The 20,925-nt window shown below is 35.7% G+C and overlaps 2 protein-coding genes across 10 annotated transcripts; both read right to left on the minus strand.

Annotated features, from left to right (window-relative positions):
* Nucleotides 1-1,247: 1,247 nt before the first annotated feature.
* Nucleotides 1,248-9,115, minus strand: LOC107863749 (glycine cleavage system H protein). Of its 6 annotated transcripts, none has more exons than XM_016709871.2 (5): nucleotides 8,707-9,115; nucleotides 8,096-8,194; nucleotides 3,398-3,486; nucleotides 3,212-3,255; nucleotides 1,248-1,693 (listed from the first exon to the last, which is right to left on the minus strand). In XM_016709871.2, the coding sequence occupies exons 2-5, from the start codon at nucleotides 8,191-8,193 to the stop codon at nucleotides 1,565-1,567; spliced, it is 360 nt and encodes a 119-aa protein (XP_016565357.1). In that variant the 5' UTR covers nucleotide 8,194; nucleotides 8,707-9,115; the 3' UTR covers nucleotides 1,248-1,564. The 6 variants fall into 6 exon arrangements, with proteins under 6 accessions (XP_016565357.1, XP_016565355.1, XP_047263982.1 ...); XM_016709869.2 differs by having other exon boundaries at nucleotides 3,398-3,492; XM_047408026.1 differs by having other exon boundaries at nucleotides 8,687-9,115.
* A 154-nt stretch (nucleotides 9,116-9,269) lies between these two features.
* Nucleotides 9,270-20,225, minus strand: LOC107863748 (1-acyl-sn-glycerol-3-phosphate acyltransferase 2). Of its 4 annotated transcripts, none has more exons than XM_016709865.2 (12): nucleotides 19,946-20,225; nucleotides 19,638-19,786; nucleotides 19,240-19,362; nucleotides 17,964-18,003; nucleotides 17,785-17,858; nucleotides 17,192-17,251; nucleotides 16,041-16,118; nucleotides 15,630-15,803; nucleotides 10,984-11,109; nucleotides 10,012-10,104; nucleotides 9,787-9,873; nucleotides 9,270-9,697 (listed from the first exon to the last, which is right to left on the minus strand). In XM_016709865.2, the coding sequence occupies exons 2-12, from the start codon at nucleotides 19,716-19,718 to the stop codon at nucleotides 9,455-9,457; spliced, it is 1,179 nt and encodes a 392-aa protein (XP_016565351.1). In that variant the 5' UTR covers nucleotides 19,719-19,786; nucleotides 19,946-20,225; the 3' UTR covers nucleotides 9,270-9,454. The 4 variants fall into 4 exon arrangements, with proteins under 4 accessions (XP_016565351.1, XP_016565352.1, XP_047263979.1 ...); XM_016709866.2 differs by having other exon boundaries at nucleotides 15,630-15,788; nucleotides 19,946-20,218; XM_047408023.1 differs by having other exon boundaries at nucleotides 19,638-20,189.
* Between the last annotated feature and the right edge of the window lie 700 nt (nucleotides 20,226-20,925).

Genomic DNA, 20,925 nt, shown 5'->3' on the forward strand with positions numbered 1-20,925 from the left:
GAATATTGAGTCCACTTCATTTATGACATGGCATATTTCTATTGGACAATTATTATTTAATTAAACTAATTAATTTTATCCTCTAAATACCCAAACCACCCAGCCAAATAACCTAACCCAACAAATTTTAACCGCTACAATTCCTTTAACAAAAAAAGAATTCCCATTCATCGATTTTAATCTATTCATCTTTCTCTTCTCTTTACTTTCTTAAGCACTTTCATTTCCTGAGATTGATCTTTGGCAAGTTCAACTTTCTTCTACAAAGAGGTGTCTCTATTCATTTTTACCACCTCAGCTGGTGCTTCTTGGCCGTTCATGTGTGAACTATATGGTTGTTTCTGAGTCAAACTTCCTTCCGTATTCAGGTAACTGTGCCTAGAACTAACGACAAAGTTATCTGTGAGTTGTGAGGAGTTGGGTGGATGAGGATCATGCACATACTGCAGTAAACCAGTACTTTTGGCATCTAAATTTTGGAAGTTGTCAACGGGTATGGAAGTGGGTAAAGGTCTCCATTCAGCACCATGATGAACAGTTTGACCATGGTACCCTTGTTGGTTCGAGTCAAAGGCATGTAATGAACTTGACACCATCACATGAGTAGATTAAACAGTTAGAGACACACAAGCCACTGGCTAAGAAGCATCAGCAGCAAAATAATAGAAACTACTCTTGGAAATACATCATACAGCAACATATCCCGTACAGTCCCACAAAGTACTGCATTAGATCCAAGCAAGATTGTCGGGGCTGAGGATAGGGATAGAGGACCCATGGCGTTGCTTCCACGGCAATTTTGCCTAAGCAACACCAAAATTTTGGATAATTTAAGAAAGAGTAGGATGATGCCATTCACTCAACAGCCAGTTTGAAGTTCAGATTGTTTAGCCTGATGCCTTGCTAGAAAGAGCTATGCGTACTCCATCTGATTTCAAGCTGATGTGTTTGCTAGAAAGCATGCTAACTTGGGTGCAGTTATTCTATTTTTTTACTAACTAGGCAATATTCCTTGCCTACAGGTTTATTTGCCGCCACTTCTCTTTCTACAACATGAAAACATGAGAATCTTAATAGTTAAGTTGGTTGAGTAGTTGAACTTTTACTTCAATGGTAAAAATTTAATCCTCGTCTTAGCAATTCAGTGGGTTAAGTATCTAAATTTTGACGTAGATGGGAATGCTTTCCGTCAAGGGAGTGAGTGCTTTAGCCAACTGGCAGATTGTTTTACTTGGAAAACTCACCAATTGAAGGTTCCACATAGGAATTAATTAATAACGAGCTTAATACATCAATTCATCACCAAATATTAGAAAAAGAATGCAATGCCAGGAGGAGGAAAACTTGAGTTCAACCTAGATGACATTCAACAGTCAAAGCACTGAATTATTTGCAAAGAAAGAACAGAACTACAGGGGTAACCATATATTGTAATAAAGACCAAACAGCACCACTGGTCTACTTAGTGTCCAGCTTCCGGGTCTTAGGAATAAAACCTCTTTATGCACTGTGAAAAAAATACAGCAGAAAAGTGTGTTCTTGCACAACTTTGTGAGGTTTCCAATCAGTGCTTCACGTCTTCTTCATCACAAAACTTGGTATACTGGTCAGGGTCCATCAACGATTTGACTTCATCGGGCTTGTTCATCTCCACTTTTATAATCCATCCTTCTTGAAAAGGGCTCCCATTGATCTAAATTTGACAAATTGCACATTTCATCACATACCATACACAAACAAGGATGAAACATGAAACACTATCATATAACTGAACTAAAACAAAGGACACTTGATGATTGAATTCAGCAAAAGGTCCAGATACTAGTCTTGTGGAGCTGAGCTATAAATAAAATCAATATTTTGATGATGTATTGAGAGAGGTGGAGAACTTTTGATGTACCATATTCTAGTAAGTCACATATGCTCATAGAAACAGTGGTCCAAATCATAAATAGGGAACTACATCCATGTCCATGTATAAACAGATCTCAGAAGAATGCAGCAAACACCCAACAATTATACAACCACATACTTTGACATGCACCCCCCTAAAATGCAAGTAGAAGTAATAATATTCTCTCCCAGATCCTTAACGCCTTCCTTAATCCCACTTTACATAACAATAAGTAATTGGGAAAAAATATTTTTTCTTCGACTAAAGGGAATCTCAATTGAAATATCTGACTGCATAGGAAAAAATATTAGTGTCTATGTCTAGTTCTGATGTCAATGTCTAGTTCTGATGTCGGTAGTCGTCTGGAGTGAACCACTGATATTTCCAAATAACGCCATATCCTTAAATTATGCAACTATAGTCTTCTCCGTGAGATAAGCACCCAAACCCTAGTGACCCTTTTTAGACGCATGATTAGAAGCAGTACATCCACCAAGGTTTTCTGACGTGGGATCTGTGACCAAATTTGGTTTTGCTCCTACAGATAAAAAGGGTCGCAACCATTTTTTCCCTGGTAGTCCAAATGCGCAAATATAAACAACCTTAAAACTTGAAATGACCGAAAATTAAAAATATATGCTCCATGTTGGTTCTACTTTCATTATTTTGGTCGGGAGAAATGAGGTGAAAGTAGGTCAGACAGGTTGGTGGACAGCAGTTCAACTTCGACACAACCAAAGGTGTAACGACTATTATAAAGAGTTTACATTATAAGAAAAGAAAGAATCAAACGATAGATAATTGTAACATTCCATTGCCGTAACTAAGGATACCTTCCATAATATGCAGCCCAATGGAGAGCGGTCCATCCATATTTGTCTCAATAATCTAATGACAAACCGGACCAGGAAAATGGATATACAGCCCAAGTGAAACCTAGGATAGCACACAAATGAATAACTCCTTGACCTCGCGATAAAGTCTATAAATAAGCCTCATTAAATGTTAAAATATGGACAATTTTCTAGCGATAAAGTCTAATGTTTTTCTTACACTTGAAAGCGGTTTTCCCCTTACATCATTCTAATTTGATGCAAGCTCCGTTCAACATAAAACACCTCAGTTATCATGTAACTGGAGAACCATCGAACAATTGCTACTGCGTTCTTGGTGAATATCATAAAGAAACGATAAGGAAAAAGCAAATACAAATTTCCTTTGCATGAAAACAAACCTAACAGCCGCAACTATTTGGTTTTTTTACCCTAAATAATACGCTCGACAAAAAAAGGAGGAGAAACAAAATAGCAAACAAACCTCTTGAGTTTCACGATAATGGACATGGACTACGTGTTCGAGTCCTAATAAAAGCAGAAAAATTGACAAAAAATCAGACTCGGTGGATACATCTTATCTTATGTAACTTCTACAGCGAGCTATTAAGTTTTAACCATAGAATAACAAGAAAGTGGGAAATTTTTCGACTATTAGAGCTATTCTTACTTGTCAAGCAGCCAGTAGCATCTCCGAACAAAGGTAGCAGAAACTTCTCCATGTGCATAGTATACATGAATTCGTTCTTCATTACCAACCTGCAACTACGAAAGAAATTGAAGTTCAGCTTGCTAGAAGGATTGCAAACTACTCATCAATCAAGAAAACTACGGATAGCATTTAGACGAGAGCACATCTTGTTTATTAGTGGAAAAGAGACGAGAAAAAACAACGCAGAGAGTATAAAATTTAAACAACAAAATTCCACCTCCTTTTTCCAGTTGAGAAACTTATTTCCTGAGCATACACAAAAGATTCACATAATTCTCATCCTCGCGTAGGAGCTGCGGTACAGGGAAAATGTACTAATTATAATTTCATTACTGCCTCTCAATAATTTCCTCCAACCATACGTACTAATCAACATCTTCAGCACGATGCCAAATTTGACGACAAGAGAATTTGAATGATCATTCGCCTCATTAAATGTTCTGCTACAAACACTAACGTTGAAACATGTTATAGGCTACAATCTCCATCACAAGTACATCCAACATTTGAGCTCAACTAGTAACATTAAAGTACAGTATAATTTATAGAGAAATTTGTACGACAAATATCGGATAGCTGTCATATTTGTAGAACCTTTCGTCTTAAAGAACCCAACAACTACGTCTCAATCCCAAACGCAATTGAAATACCTGACTGCATAGGAAAAAATATTAGTGTCTATGTCTAGTTCTGATGTCAATGTCATATTAGTGTCTATGTCTAGTTCTGATGTCAGTGTCTAGTTCTGATAGCCATTACTTGTTCTGTACTTGAATGCAAACTTTTAAAATATCAGTATTAATGTAGCATTCTCGTTATTCAGGGTACAAATGTTGATAATGTACTGTTTTTATCAGAATAATACCAACAACATACCTAGTGTAATCCCACGGAGTGATAGGTCATCTCATACAGAAGGAAAGCAAAAAGTCAACAACAAAAATTAATTCAATACATGAATTCCAGGTAGGTATATACACATTAATTATAACATAAACTTTCATGAATATTAGTTGTATGTATCCTATCACCTGCATCTGGTGCATCTGGTGTTTTATTCACACACTCACAACTTGAAACCACCAAGCACCATTGCACTCAGCCAATACTTAGTTTAGGTCTACATAGGATATCTTCTAGCAGCACAAATTTCCAGTCAGTCAGTCGCTCAAAGTACGCCTAAACTACACTTAATTTAATTTTGAAAAAATATGTTAAAATAAGAGATGAAATATGTAGCTCTATTTCTAAAATAGGAAGTAGCAAGAGATGCAGTCACAAAACATATTCTGCATTCTGTGTTCTGCAATCACAAAGAATTGTACAATCATTACTGCATTCTGCTCCAGCTGCTAACAAAATTCTGCATGCAACAAATCTGCACTTTACACAACTCAAAGACTGATTCACAACATCAAAACAATCAAGGCAATAAGCACCCAAATATTTTCAAGTGAACCAATACAGTCAAGTTTAAGACTGATTCACAATATAACGTCAAAACAAGAAATTTCAGTTTGTCATGCCATTACATAACATCCTCAAAAACTTAAAACCACTACATAATGCATAATTGTCATTATCTAGTGTTTGCCCCTCTTTGCCTTTAGTTTGCCGACCTTTTTCTCCTTTTCTATTGCCAACTGACTTGATGTAACACAAGATTTGCCTTTCCAAGTCATATTTCTTGGTGAATATGGCAGATTAGTAGGCATACTAACACCATGATCATTACCCACAAAGTTAATCTTCCTTGTACCAATTGGTTTTTGCTACAACATCTTCATTTTCAGCCTAGTTTTAGCTTCAGATAAAGCCCTAGGCCTAAGCAAGGGCTGCTCATCTTCACTTTCAAGCTCATCTTTAGTTTCATCTTTATCAACAAGTTCTCTTAAAGGTACAACAGACTTCTAAACTATGCTAGAAGCAGCAGTATTGTTTTTGACAGGCCTCTTTGAAGGTGCAACAGGCTTGTCCGTGGCTTTTCTCTTCCTGTTGGAAGGACAAACAACATCAATTGGTTGGCTTATCTGTTGAGTAGAAGATGCAAAATCTTGAAGGACTTCTGTTGTCTTTGAAGCTACAAATTTTGAAAAATGATTAAATAAGTAAATAGACAATAGTGTAAATAATGACCATTGAACAATGAATTTACCAAAGGACATATCCTTTGATTGTGATCTCTTGTACTACAGTGGCCACATGTCATTTTCAACCCCTTTCTACTTCTAGACCACAATCCCTCTCTCATCCTTGCCTCATTTTTCTCCCTTCCTCTCTTATGTTTTGGTCTACCAACCATCTTATGTATTTCCGGTGGTTCCATAGCATGTGAAGGATGAAGTTTCTAGAACTTCTCACCCCTAACTAGTTGAATTTTATGTTGGTAAAGCGACATATAAGTCTGTTTTGAATACCATCGGTGTATCTCATTCTCTGGTTCTTGTTTATCATGTTCAAGAGCTTTAATGGCATGAGGACATGGTATTCCTGTCAAATCCCATGTCCTACATATGCATCTCTTACTAGCAAGACTCACAACATGCCTATCAGTACCCTCAACTACCTCATATCCTAAGTCTCCATGAACTTGAACATGATAGCTGTGTGCAATAATTTTGAAATCACTATACAACTCCATGGCATATGGACAGAACTTTTCAGTCCACTTTTCACCCTCCTCTTCAAGATCTTTCAACCTACCTATGACCTATACAAAATATTAACAGTAAGATAAGGACATTGATATAAAAGTAAGATATGGACAATTCCTCATAATCTATACATAACATGAGACTAAACATAGAGGCAATACCTTAATTCTGATATCTTCCAGCATCTTAATAATTGATTTTGCCCTTACCTCCAAAATCCATTTATTGAATGACTCGGTGAAATTATTTTCACATGTGAAGTTCTTCCAAACTGTGTCAAAATAGGCCCTGCACCAGTGTTTTGAAGGGTACCATAACAGATCTTTGACTGCTTGCTCAGACGCAGAACCCATGTTCTTCAGTTGATCTTCAAATTCTTCTGTATATATACTCCAAGCAGACCACCACATTAACTTTTTCAGCTCTCCACCTCTCCAAGTCTTGGCCCAATTGGCTTCTTTATGCCCTACACACCATCGGTGGTGTGCTTTTGGAAACAATTGACCAACAACATCAATCAGTCCCTCAAATAATGGAACAATCCACAACACAAGTAAAAATAGTTCAAATCAATAACACAAACAAAAGTAGTTCAAGTGTATACAAAATAAAAATCGGAATGAAATAATGAAAGTGACAGATAATTACCTTTTGCATATCAGAAATAAGTGTCAATCCTTCACCATCTGCCAAACCTAACGAACTTCTCAATAATTCAATGAACCACTTCCAAGTTCTAGATGTTTCTCTATCCACCACCGCCTATGCAAGTGGATAGAAATGCTTCATTGAATCTTGTCCAAGGGCCACCAGTAAAATTCCCTTATATTTTCCCTTTAAAAATGTCCCGTCCAACCCTATGAATGGTCTCAGACCACTTCTCCAACCACTTTTCAAAGCTTCAAAGCACACATACATTCTTAAAAATCTTCTTCTTCAAAGCACACATACATTCTTAAAAATCTTCTTTTACCTTGTTCTAATGCATCTTTAGATAAGTTTATCACCACATCAGAACCAAAATTAGTATCCCTCAACTCTTGAGCATAAGCTTCCAACTTGTTGAAATCATCAATAAAGCTACCCTCCAGTTTCTCTAAGATAATTCTCTTAACCCTCTTCATCATTGTATAGCTAAGATTAAGTGAAAATCTATCATGCACATTCTTCCTCATTTTAGTCACCTCATATTGAGGGTTATTCTAGATTTTGTTCTTGAAATAGTTTGCTAAAGCTTGTTGTGTGGCTCTTCTATTTTTAAAACATGGTTGACATGTATGTTCTATTTCCAAGGTTTTAACTTCAAATCCTTGGCCTTTAGCAACTTTTGATATCAGACATACAAAAGAACAACCAACATCGCACCTATATCTAACTCTAGTAGGGTCACTCTTAGTAACTTTAAGGCCCCTCTTTTTAACAATTGAGTAAAAGATAACAAACATTTTTGCTTCATCAAGATCTTTAAAGCTCATTCCCTTTTCCAGCTCTAAGAAGTTGTCTAAACTCTCATTGATTTCTCTTTTCTTTTCCCTCTCAAGGAATTCTAACTCATCACTAGTGTAATCACTATCTACAGGCTCATTTTCCTCTTCCTCACTTGATTCACCATCAGTTAATGCATCAACTGTTGCAGGAAAAGGTTCATTATATTGACTAATATCATAAGCCGGGATAATATTTTCAGCCTCTTCAACAGCAAACAATTGAAGTCTAAGAAAATCAGATTGAGTAGGCAATGCAGGGAAAGGTCCATTATGTTGACTAATATCAGGAACTGGGGAGAATATATTCACTCTCTTCAACAGCAAACAATTGAAGTTTAAGCAAATCAAAATGAGTAGACAATGAAGTTTGCAAAGTTCTGATTCATACATCACCGTCGACTAGATAATACCCACCAAATAACCCTGTACATAGCAATTGTTTCACCTTACTAAAACCTAACTTTTTAGTGTACTCTGAACATATCTCTATGTATGAGAGCAAATCTGAATCATACCCTTCCCAAAGATGAGTCATTTTCTTTAAGTAGGTAAGCTGAGGAGTAAGCACCCACTCTCCCCCATAGTTAAAGACCACATCAACCTTTTCAACCATTCTTTGAAGGAGTCACATGTCAAACATAAAACAAAGAGAAAGCGACTCATCAGCAATCAATAAAGAAAGTAAAAAAAATGAAATCTTTCAATATTTTATGTCCAAACAACGATAAAGGGTAAAGGGTCAGGGACCACATAGAGAATGCAATATCAAAAGCAAATAAAAAATTATTTTTTCAATAAAAATATCATATACCTAATAACCATAAATATATCAAACTATGACATTCCTAACAATCAAAAGACAAAGAAAAAAAAACGAAATAAATGTTGAAAAAACAAGTCCTTCATTTGACAGAACAATATAAAAAACCTAATTTGTAACAAGTAATTGGAAGCATATACATCATGCAACTTTAAAAAATGACTGCAAGAAACATGACACATGAAACAATATAGAAATATCTATATACATTGAATAGCGACAACAGTAGAAATCAAAAACAAAACCCTAAATCCTAACTGAAAACACTAAAAAGAAAAGCTCTCACTTGAAAAGGAGTAAAATTACTTTTGCAGTATAAGACCCCCAAGAATGTTACTCCAGTAGTCTATGTTTTTGACTGAGAAGAAGGTGGAGTGGAGAGAAGAGAAAGACGAACAGATTAAAATCGATAAATGATCATTTAAAGGAATTGGAGCGGTTAAAATTTGTTGGGTCGGGTTATTTGGCTGATTTGTTGGGTCGAGTTATTTGGCAGGGTGGGTTGGGTATGTAGAGGATAAAATTAATTAGTTTAATTAGATAAAAATTGTTCAATAGAAATATGTCATGTCATAAATGAAGTGAACCCAATATTCAGCTGTTAAATGAAGGGCAAAACATACTCAATAGGTAGACGGAAAGGACATTTCAAGCCCAATAAGTAGAAAGACATTTTTGCACCATTTCACATGGTTAAAAGACATTTTAGGCCCTTTTCCATATTCATATTTTTTAAAACATCCATTTATGTTTTTGCTTACTGCTCTGTCTTAAGACATTACAGTTTCCCAAGGACAACAGCGTTAGCGTGGAAGCATAAAGCTATGCAGTTTGCCAATATTGTGGACCTCACTGTAACCGTAAATGAATTGACCAGACATGGAATCTGCTTCATTAGAAAAGAAAATGAACATAAGTTCGCTCACTTCGGCCAAAATTACAGGTCTAAAATAGACAAACAAGTTACTATATAATACAAACATCATCTTGTAATTCTCGTGATCAAAAGGCTACAAACTGACAGATCATTTGCCATCTCACATTAAAATCGTATTTAGTGTGTTTTGTCCTGCCCATTCCCTGTTAGCTGATTCACTCTCTTTTCCGTTGCTGGTGCAACCTTGGCAGCAGTAGACTGTTCTGATTTCGAAAAATTAATCAAAATTTGCATAAGAACTGTAATAACAGCCATGAGAGCAGCTGAAATTGCAACACCCTTCCATGAAGACAACAAGGCAGTTGCTTGTAAAAATTTTATGGTTCCTAAGATAAGAATGCATGCCCAGGATGCGACTACCTGTTATTTAGGAAAGACGACTTAGTTTGATATACAAAGGGTATCGAAATACACACCAAATTCCCCAGCATAATCAGAAGGTATCTTACCACAAGGGATTTCATTGGGCGGCCAATGTCTTGCAGCTTTTCTTCGCCAAAAGTGTCTTCAGCAAAATGTTTGTCCAATAACTTGTCCTGGTGGAAAGCAAGTCATACGACAACAAAATATGAGATTCATTCCAAGAAGATTGAATGTTTTTCGGACATCATAAATAAGCACAAGGGTCAATCAACAATAAAATATTTTGGCAAGGCTATTTCACAAGGACAAACCTTTGCCACAAATATATCTCGACACCATTGGGCAATGGCATCATCATTTTCAGGCAGATCCTTCATCTCATGCCGCTTGAGGTGCACATGCACCTACACAAAAGAAAATAAACAACTCTAAACACTAGAAGGAAAGAAACCACTTGATATTTTGATCCCAGCACATTTAAGTTCTATGAGGCACCACAATGATACAAGGCTTAATGTTGTGGGCTCCATTAATATCTATGAACAGGATACGCCAACTCTTTTTCTTTCTCCATTAGCAACCATAGGAACTCCCATATCACACCAGTTGTGGCAATCATAAGCAAAAGTTCTTCCAAAATGCACTGGTCATTGACCTTAACTTCCACTCTAATCCACAAGAGATCCACTTCATTGTCCCTATTAAGTTTCCTCTAGGACCTCCACTTTGAGAACATCTACCGAAGCCCCTATTAAAGTCCCAAACAAGCTTAAGAATGCTATTATTTGGCCCTCAGCTTGGATCGTACAAAAACAGCTGCTGAGTCGCACTGGCAGGATGCACTATGTCATCAATGATCAAATTAGATTCATCAATAAAAATAATAATCAAATCTACACCCTCCTTTCCAACTAGTTTGGCACCAAGCAAATTTCTATATCGGGAAACAACTAATTTTAAACTCCATTTTTACCCTTAACGAGAAGTTTTTACAACCACACCAATGTTATGGTATGTTTAAAACTACTAGTTTCAAGTGTCTTATAGCCACAGGTTATGACACGTTTAGGACCAGAAACTTTAAGTCTTCATTGCTTTCCGTTAAATGCCTTGTGGGAATAACTCATGACAAGACCAAGATCCCAAAGAAATGCTACCTATCCACCATCCACTTGACAAATGGAAGTCTCTTAGAAATTTTTTCAGTATTCTGAAGCCAAAAACAACTCGCAAATGCTTAAACATAACATCAGGGTTCCGACTTAATGGATAGTTTTATTTACCACAGAACGCTGCCCCTTGAAGAGTCTCAGCATTGTAGGTGCAGGTGAACTTTTGGGGATGCATATTGTTGCGTCATAAATAGCTGGAACAAATGAACGCATATGACTTACTGCAGTAACAAAACCCTGAAATCAACCAAAAAAACAGACACTGCATCAGGAGAGAAACTAAAGAGAGAGCAACACAACGGAAGTATCAAGTTAAAATGGAACATAATCCATTATAAACTTGAGAAGAATGTGTTTGGAACGCCTTAATCGGTGTATTGCATCAGAGGCAACCTTAACATATACAATAATGTGGATCTTAAAGGATCAGTCTACTGATTTAGATTGTTGCTATAATTTCCTTTTTCTTTTTTAGAAATGATAAGCGCATTATTAACATAGAAACAAGGAGGTCTAATCAAAAACATCTCCAATGTATTTAGATTGCTAAAATTTCAAAGTTAAACCAGATTACCTAATTCTTCATTGCTTAATTATTTAACAGTAAGAGAAGTTATACACCATCTCTTGTAGCTGTCCGCTAATTTTGAGATCCAGGTGATTGGCAGTATTATCTGATTTCCTTAAACAAATGGCGTCCCTTCCACTCCTTCATTTTGTTCTTACCTTTTCAAGGCACTTAGCTATGTGAATTTCAAACTGCATTTTTGATATTTAAAAGGTTTCTATACGTTTAAAACACTGCCGAAGACACCACAGCCACCAGCTAATTCTTAGGTTATGTTCCTCATGGCACACTTAGCGGTCGTTTGGTAGAGCGTAATGTAAAATATAATGCATGCATTAGTTAATGTGTATTGCTAGTACCTTGTTGGTACGTCTTTTTGTCTATTTATAACTAATGCAAGCATTAGTTATACACACTATTGTGTATTGAAGTGTGTATTAGTAATACACTCCATTTCCTAAGTATTAGTAATACAAAGACTTTAAACGCATGCATTAACTTATTAAATGACCTTAATACCCCTCAATTTCCCCCTCAAAATATTTCACCATTCTTTTTCCCGCCATTTTAATTTGCAATAGTGAATCTTTTCAAAACATTTCAGAATTTCTTTTCCCACCATTTTAATTTACAACAATGAATAGTTGGTTTAAATAACTATAACATATTTTTGCTTTGTTTCGAGGGTCTTTAAAAAGATTTAAAAAAATTGAGTCTATTTCTTAATTTTACATCTTGTATTTTATTTTTGTTTCAACTATGTTAATCCTTCGGCGTAACATTTCTGCGCAAAGACGAAGGTCTTGCAATTAATCCTAAACCTCTATATACTAGTTCAACAATACTAATTATGTTTGAGATAGCAAAAAAAATTTGTTGTAAAAAAGTATACAAAATCAAAGAAGGATATTTTTGTAAACAAACATTTCTTTTATAGAAATTATGTAAGATGTATTATTTCTTATACATCAAACCAAACAATGTATAAGAAATAACACATGCATAACTAATACAAGCATAACTAAAACAATTATTACTAATACAAGCATTACTAATACATTATATTTTGCATTGTTCTTATACACTACCAACAACCCCTTAGCTTCTTCCAGTGTTGTCAAAGGCGCGCTCTAGCTTCTTCCAGTGTTATCAAAGGCGCGCTTAAGCCCTGAAACGAGGCTAAAAATGTGTAGCGCTTTAACTCGCTTAATGTGTGCTTTAGTGTCATCATCAAGGTTCTAAGACATACTTTCCCTGTCAATAAGCCTCCTTTGAAGAGGATCCGCTAAACAATTGAGATAGCACATTACCATATTTTTTTTTTTAATTTCATTGTTCATATACTTTGTACTTTATGCTTATAATCATTAGTCTTGGACTAGACATATATATATTCGTATTTTTAAACCATTTGCTCTTTTTTTTCATTAAAATGCATGCTTATAATCATTAGTCTTGGACTAGACATATGTATTTGAATTTTTTCACTAGTTGCGCCTGTTTTTGTTAAAGCCCATGCTTTATTTGCAGTTTGCGCTTAGAGCCCAATGGACCTTAGAGCTTTTTTACAGTTTTTGCTTTTGATAGCATTGGCTTCTTCTAACAGGGCAATGGGTTGTTTGATATTGTTCTTCTTGCATAAAGAAATTCAAAACATACTGATTCAACAACAACAAAAACAAACCCAGTGTATTCCCACATAGTGAGGTCTGGGGAGGGAAAGATGTACGCAATTCATACCACTACCTCCGGAGAAGTAGCAAGGTTGTTTCCAATAGACCCCCGGCTCAAGATAAGATAAGTAATCACAACCGTACAAAACGCATAGAACAAGATGGCAAGACATAAAAACGCCTCTACAATGGAAAGTAAATAAAGAATAGTAGGCACTCGTAATACAGCATGCAACAAGGTAGCCTACAAGAGTAATACACCAAACAGGTAATACCCTACCCTACCTACCCTAATAGTCACTAGCCTTCTATCCTAATACGTGTCCTCCAGCTCTTCCTATCTAGGGTCATGTCCTCAGTAAGCTGTAACTGCTCCATGTCCCGCCTAATTACTTCTCTCCAATATTTCTTTGGCCTACCCCTGCCCAGCTTGAAATCATCCAAAGCAAGCCTCTCACACCTACGAACTGGTGCATCTGTGCCCCTCCTCATCACGTGCCCAAACCATCTCAAACGGACCTCCCACATCTTGTCCTCCACCGAAGCCACTCCAACCCTCTCCCGAATAGTCTCATTCTGAACCCTATCCCCCCCAGTAAAACCACACATCCAACATAACATCCGCATTTCCGCCACCTTCAATTTTTGAATATGAGAGTTCTTGACTGGCCAACACTCCGCTCCATACAACATGGCTGGGCGGACTGCCACCCTGTAAAATTTACCTTTAAGCTTGGGCGGCACCTTCTTATCACACAACACCCCCGAGGCGAGCTTCCACTTCATCCATCCCGCCCCAATCCGGTGAGAGACATCCTCGTCAATCTCACCATTCCCCTGAATCATAGACCCAAGATACTTGTAACTATCCCCCTTACACACCACCTGAGAATCCAACTTTACTACCACTTCGCCCTGCTCGCTCGAGCCATTAAACTTACATTCCAAATATTCGGTCTTGCTCCTACTCAACCTGAACCCTTTAGACTCGAGGGTCTTGTCTCCACACCTCTAATTTATCATTCACACCTCCCCGGGTCTCGTCAATCAAAACCACATCGTCCGCAAAAAGCATACACTAGGGCACCTCTCTTTGGATACGCCGCGTCAACACCTCCATAACCAAAGCAAACAAAAATAGGCTACCAGTAGATCCCTGATGCAATCCTGTCAAGACCGAAAAATGCTCTGAATCTCCTCCCGCCATCCTCACCTGGGTCTTAGCTCCATCATGCATGTCCTTAATTGCTCTTATATACGCCACCGGAAGATTTGAATTTTCTCCGTAATTTGAGAACCGTTAGTGGTGTATTTCTCAAACATAGGCATATTTGGATTTGATCTCTATGAAAGGAGAGTTTGTGGATCTTCTTGATATATTTGATTGTCAAGAAGAGAGGGGTTTTGATCCTTTTGTGATATTTCATGAGTTTATGGAATTATCAAAAGATATTCGTGATGTTTGATCTCTTTATGAATATCCCATTAATTTGTGGGATATTGGAGATGCTTTTTTCAGGGAATATTTGCCCCTTTATATAAGCATAATCTAGGGTTTAGGGTAGAATAACCTCCAAAAACTCTGATAGAACTTGGATTAGTCTTGTAAAGTTTCATACAATTTTGGTGTCTATAAATGACCCTTACTTCAAGGCTCGTCAACGGGTAGACTTTCTGAAACTCAAAGACGAGTCTTGAAATACTTCGGAAAGGTGACCCATACCACAAGGATGAAGTGGAGCAAGCGGAGAAACACATAGAAAGGGTTGATAACTTTAATGAGAATGCGGAGGTTGTAGAGGACCCATGCAAGGGAGATGTCACCGTCCCAAATATGCTTGCCAACAAAGTGCCAATTGAAGAGGTTTGGCCTCATGAAAGAGAGATTAACATTCCACTTTACTTGGTTAAGCATGTTATAAAGCCTCCCTATGCCAAGGTATTCCCAATGATGTCGATCTTGTATATGATGATCTCTTAAATTTGGGGACAAATTCTATTCAAGATGGAAAGGATGATATATAAGTCAAATTACCCCAAAGATTCTCACTCATGGTAACTGGAAACGCTTTAGGGATGAAGAGGAGTTTTGCGATCCACAATGATGAAAATGGGCTAAGGTGGAGGATCGCTCAATTGGGAAATTGGCTTTAGGGTCACTTTTGGGCCTATTTTGCATTTAGGGTCACTTTTGGGCCCATTTTGTAATAAATAGCCCATGGCTATGAACAGCTAGTCTTCATAGGAGTTAGGTACTTGATTAGGTTTAAACGTTGGAGGTCTCTGGTTTAATATACCTTTGATTGCTTACATTTCCCTCTTCATGTGTCTATCTATTTATCGTCGTTCTTTCTTATCTTTTGATTTTCTTACTTTGTGTTTGTTTCTGTATTTTGGTTTGTATCACTAAAGAAAGACAGATCCATAATCATAATGACAATTCAAGAGAAATAATATGCAAACTCTACCTCTAGAAATATGACCTACAAGGAGAAAGAAGGAAATAAGGTGCCCACCTTAGTACGAGGAATCAATACATTCCTTGGAACAGGTAACCCTGCTGAAGCAGCATATTCTTGAGCAGCCAAAAGCTTTGCTTGTGTAAAGCGGGTGCCTTCAACAAAAAGTGCCAGCCAGAATGGCAAAGGGTAATCCTTTAGCTGTTGAAGACCTGACTGCAGATTGGGTCCCTCATGTATAAAATCACTATTAGTAGGGGTAAGTAGAATAATAAAATCACATATCAATAAGCCAAAAGAAAAAGCAAGTATATCTAAATATGAATTACACATCAACGAAAAAAATTTAGAGAACTATATCTTTGATTTATTTGATTATAGCCACGTCTTATTTTAAGAATTAACAGACACAAAGCTATTTAAATGCGCAATACAAGCCTTGGGTAGATTCGGCTTACTTAACTATACCTTCAATGTTCTTTCATCCTTTGCCCAGCTTCTTTCAAGGAAAAGATACTCAGAGAACCACATGGACCAACCGATTACCTGAAGAATACAAAATACCAGTGACCATACTCCAGAAATTAATAACAAGGACAAAAACCTAAGAGCAGTAGGGGTAGATACAGTAAGCACTAAGCACATACTCACCCTATCCCATTTTATAATATTGATTGACTAAGTAAAGTATTTAAAATGTTAAATTGACTAATGTAATTTATTAGTGGTACTGTCACAAGAGTTAATTTATTATTTTATGTCTATTTTATCTTTTTTATTAATAATTAATTATGAGGTGTTAATTTTTTAAGTTGTTAATTATTGTGATTTATAGTATTTTTTACGTATTTTTTTGAAATATAGAACTAATTAAATTTTTTAAATATTTTAAGTTGTAACTATTGGAAATAGTGCATTTTCTCAAAAAAAAAAAAAACGGGGAGGGAAAAACTTTATGGCCCACGTCATCTGCTATTTATGTAAATAGAAAGAAAAATAAGGGCACAACTATATGGTCAGATATGTAATTAAATAGAAAATGATGGGCCTTTTTTTTATTTTATTATGAGGTACAAATAACAAAGCATAAAGTATAGCTTTTCTAAGCAACTTGAGCTTGCAAATTTTTTAATAGACTTTAAAACCCCTACACTTTAATTTAATTCCAAGAAGCTAACATGTTGAAAGTGTTGCTTCTAATATATAATAATAATGCAAAACATTTTCTGATTATCCAACTAAAGAGACTATCATATATATAAATGGAACGGAAGAAGCAACTTCCAAGTAAAAAACGTAACAGGTTTTTAAGCCTTCATCAACAAAAACTGAACCAGATTCCAGCCACGATCGTGATTTTCTTCCTAAGGATCTACCACTGTTTTTCTTCAAATAAAATGAAGATAGCAGCCTCTTTCTCTCAAGGTTAAACTGATACTAATGTGGATAATAAACATCTAATTTACCTTTCAATCTTTAACATTCAGATACACGAGTAACTAGGACATCATCTTGGAATTGAGAGCTTCACACATGCTAAAAGCATTGAGCTACCAAGCATAAAAATAAGCTGCAGTCTGACAAAGAAATATCTTCATACATTTACTTCAAATACTTACTGGAAGGAGTTTTGATGATTTCTTCATTACAGCTAATGAGCTACCAAGGCAACCAGAACGCTGCGATTTAAAGATATAAGAATCAATAAGCAGAGATCAATTGGAAAACAGCTATGAGTTATGAAGTGAAAAGACCAAATAATCATCATGCATTACTGTATCTTCCAAAATGGACTTCAAGTTAAGTTTGTGTAAAATTTCTCATTTACCAACAATTCAAAATTACATGCATTAATGCAAATAGGTTATATCACATAGCTTAGCTTAAGGGTGTATCTGAGCCCATACATCCCAAGTCTGTGAGGAGCATGGTGCAGACTGTGAAAATAGGGAACAAAATAGAAAGGAACTTGAATTGGTTGTAGAAGATATACAAGATAGTTCCTTATATAACAGTTTAGACTACTTGAAATGGGGAAAGCTTATGCGTATGAAATAACAAAAGCTATTAAACAATGACAATTACCTAAATATCAAGAATTCAATTATATCAAAATTAGGAAGAATATTTTATGCTATTAGCCTGAACACATCAATGAATCTAGAGCACTCTTAACATATCCTAAATAACACTATCAACTTTCAATACAAACCTGAGCTAAGATCCAACCAACAAGCCAATCTATGTCACTTCTGTGATTTGCAATGACAAGAGAATGTTCTTTACCTGGAGAAATCATTGTTTACCAATCATAACAATCGTGTGAAACTGAGCTGACAAAATATTATCCCAAAATCCGCACCATAGAAATAGAAACCGAATTTTACTTACCCATTAGATTAAATGTTTCTGGGTCCGCGTACACTTTAATCTGCAACAACAAAACCTCATCAATGTAAGAAGAAATCCCATATCACATGCATAAAAAGAAAAAACAATGCAAAAGCATGTCAAATATAATAGCTCAATCATATCTCTCTTAGCTCAAATGAAGTCAAAGTATTTTATTTTCCCAACACACCAACTCAACTTTTTTAAAGAAATATAAGGATAAAAATGCAATCAGCAATCAGACCAATCCAAAAAATTAGAATACCAATGAGAACAAACAAGAAGAAGGAAAACCTCGTTGCAATGGCAAAAGTGAGACATGAATATTTCAATTAAGTGCGATGGTTTTAAACAAAAAAAATGAAAACATTCAGATCACATTGAAAACCATTCAAGCAAATCCTATATTGAAAGCTTTCCGAAACATTACGACGCCAGCTTAGCTTCCAAACCCAAAAGCTCCATACTTTATCTTTTGGTCTCTCTACACTTTCATTTGGATAACAAAACTAAACTGAAATCACTATAGCTCGTGCAGATAGAACTACAAAGGAAATCAATGAGATGAGGCACACCAACCAATACAGTACTTTGTTAGTAAGTAAACAAGTTAAAAAGACAGCATGCAACAGATAAAACTGCAAGCATAACATAATATACAAAGGACTCATTTCTAGCTAATTGCTATCGGTGGGCTTTTTTTTTTTTTTTTTGACAAAGGTAAAGTTAAAATGAAAGGCCAATTGCTATCAGTGGTTTTAGGATCATGAGAATTTTCTTTTGAAGCTTTAAGGAAATCACTCACAGTCCCAATATCCCAAGACCAAGTACCAGTAAATAATTTCTTGAAATTTATACTCGAGCAAGAATAGAACATTTAAACTAAGTATCACCCTCCCATTACAGTTTCAAAAGAATCACCCTCTCATTAGTGGATCATGAGAATTCTCAGGAATTCATTTCTTGCAAGTCTCATCCTTACAGTACGCGAAGTTTGCAAAATTCAATTTCATATTCTTGAGACATCATATACAGGTCGTAATGAGATCATACCAACAAGAGAACATAGCTTGTTCCTCTTCCACTAGCTTGTTCCTCTTCCACTCTTTTGCTTTGTATTCTTTTATTATTTTGTCCCCATTTTTCTTTTCTTGTAGAGGGAAGGGCATGTGACAACAGGGAATCATAAGCTAGCGCATACGCCACCGGGAATCAGCTTGCTTCCAAATGATTGAGAAGACATATAAAAAATTATACATATCCTAAGTGCCATTACCTTTACACATGCCCACCAATCAACTATCCACACGAGTTCCAGCCATAAGAGCTCCGCAAGGATTCTATTGATTCTCCTGTATGTGCTCTTGGAAATTGGCCGTACGAGGACAAAACAAGTAGCCTGCGTATGATTCAATAGTCCATCAATTTCGCATTAGTATATAAATCATAAGAGGCAGTCAACAAACCAAGATTCCAGAAAAAATAAAAACTCAAAAGATCAGAGTCGAACCCAGAGAACTAAATAAATTGCTTAATTACATTCCAGCATACTCAAAAATGGAGGCGAATAAATAAATATTTCCGATTTATAACTTCGGGGTTGTTGTACGAGCAAATCAAATTGGAAAAAAAAAAGAAAAATAAAATAAACCCAAATCTTGGGAGAAGAATTACCTGAATAAGATTGATTACAAGACCCGAAATGAAAAAGAGAACGCCCAACGGAACGATAACAGCTGCAGCAGCAATCGCCATAGACTAACACTCCCAAAATAAAAAAAAATAGAAAAAAAAAAAAAAAGCAATCCCACAAGAAAAGTAATCTGTAGATGAAAAAATCTTTTTTCAGTACAGAGAAAAATCGGGAATTAATTAAAAAACTGGAAGAAGAGAGATACTAATGACGAATTGTTAAATTGGGTTCTCTCAATAAATAATAAATAAATAGTTTATCAACAATTTTTTTCATTTCTCACACATACCCAGAAATGAAATTGAATATTTTTACAGATGGGACTGGTTAGTGTATTTATTTGTATGAGTTATGGGAGAGTGTCAGGAGGCGGTGCATCTGCTTGTGCTAGTATTTGCTATTTTGCTTCAACTTCTGCCTATCTGTGCCCCGCTTTAAACGATGTTTCCCATTTCAAGGTGTGTTTTCATGTACGACATATGCAGAGACGATAATAATTATCCACATTTTTCTTTTCTTTCCTCGTATTGAGTTTTCTGTTTTCTTTCTAGCTAGTCTTTGGCGAAAGATTCACAAATATTTTTTACAAATTATTTTTTGACGAAGGTAAAGGTGAAATTTTATCATATGTTTGGCCATAATATTTAGAAAATTATTTTATCTTTAAAAGTTCACAAAAATTAAAATTTAGCTCAAATATTAATATTTTCTAATATTTGAAAATTTGAATAATTCGTTACATAATGTTAAATTGTATGAGAAAAATGAGTTGAAAGGCCCCCAAGTCTCATAATATTATTAAGTTAAAAAAGATAAAGTCGTTTAAATAACTGGGACAGTTGTTCGACAATTGTATTAGTTGTCTCAACAACTATCAAAGTTGTCGAACAACTTTGATAGTTATTGAAACAACTTCTATAGCTGTTGAGACAACCTTTTTAATTGTTGGAGCGAAAATGTTTAAAAAACTCGGAAAAATAAATTGTCCCTTTTAACAAATTTTTAAAACTTGAAGGAACCTTGCTTAATTGAGAAACTTGTTTGCCCCTTTTAATTCAAGGTCCCTAAATTGTATGGTCAAACAATATTTGACAATTTAATTTTTCAAAAATTATTTCAAAAATCTATGGTCAAACGGATTCCTAGTTTGTCATTTTTATTTTTATTTTTCATTTTTTTGAAAATGGGAATTTGATTTTAGGCCAAATAAAATCTCCAATGACATAAATTTCTCCAATAAAAGCCCTCACAAGATACAGTGGTATCTCT

The sequence above is a fragment of the Capsicum annuum genome, chromosome 3 (assembly GCF_002878395.1).
Source record: "Capsicum annuum cultivar UCD-10X-F1 chromosome 3, UCD10Xv1.1, whole genome shotgun sequence".
NCBI classification, from domain to species: domain Eukaryota; kingdom Viridiplantae; phylum Streptophyta; class Magnoliopsida; order Solanales; family Solanaceae; genus Capsicum; species Capsicum annuum.

Bases quoted from the DNA above. Each gene is read 5' to 3' on its own strand.
- LOC107863749 (XM_047408025.1), bottom strand. The intron at 3,493-6,302 runs GTAAGGGCAAAA...TTTCTTTCGTAG, and splicing joins TCAATAAATGGATTTTGGAG to TTGCAGGTTGGTAATGAAGA. The intron at 1,694-3,397 runs GTAAGAATAGCT...TGTCAAATTTAG, and splicing joins TGCTACTGGCTGCTTGACAA to ATCAATGGGAGCCCTTTTCA.
- LOC107863748 (XM_016709865.2), bottom strand. From the start codon at position 19,718: ATGGCGATTGCTGCTGCAGCTGTTATCGTTCCGTTGGGCGTTCTCTTT. The intron at 11,110-15,629 runs GTGGGCACCTTA...GGTTGATTTCAG, and splicing joins TATTGATTCCTCGTACTAAG to GGTTTTGTTACTGCAGTAAG. The intron at 9,874-10,011 runs GTTTGTCCTTGT...GCTTTCCACCAG, and splicing joins GAGATATATTTGTGGCAAAG to GACAAGTTATTGGACAAACA.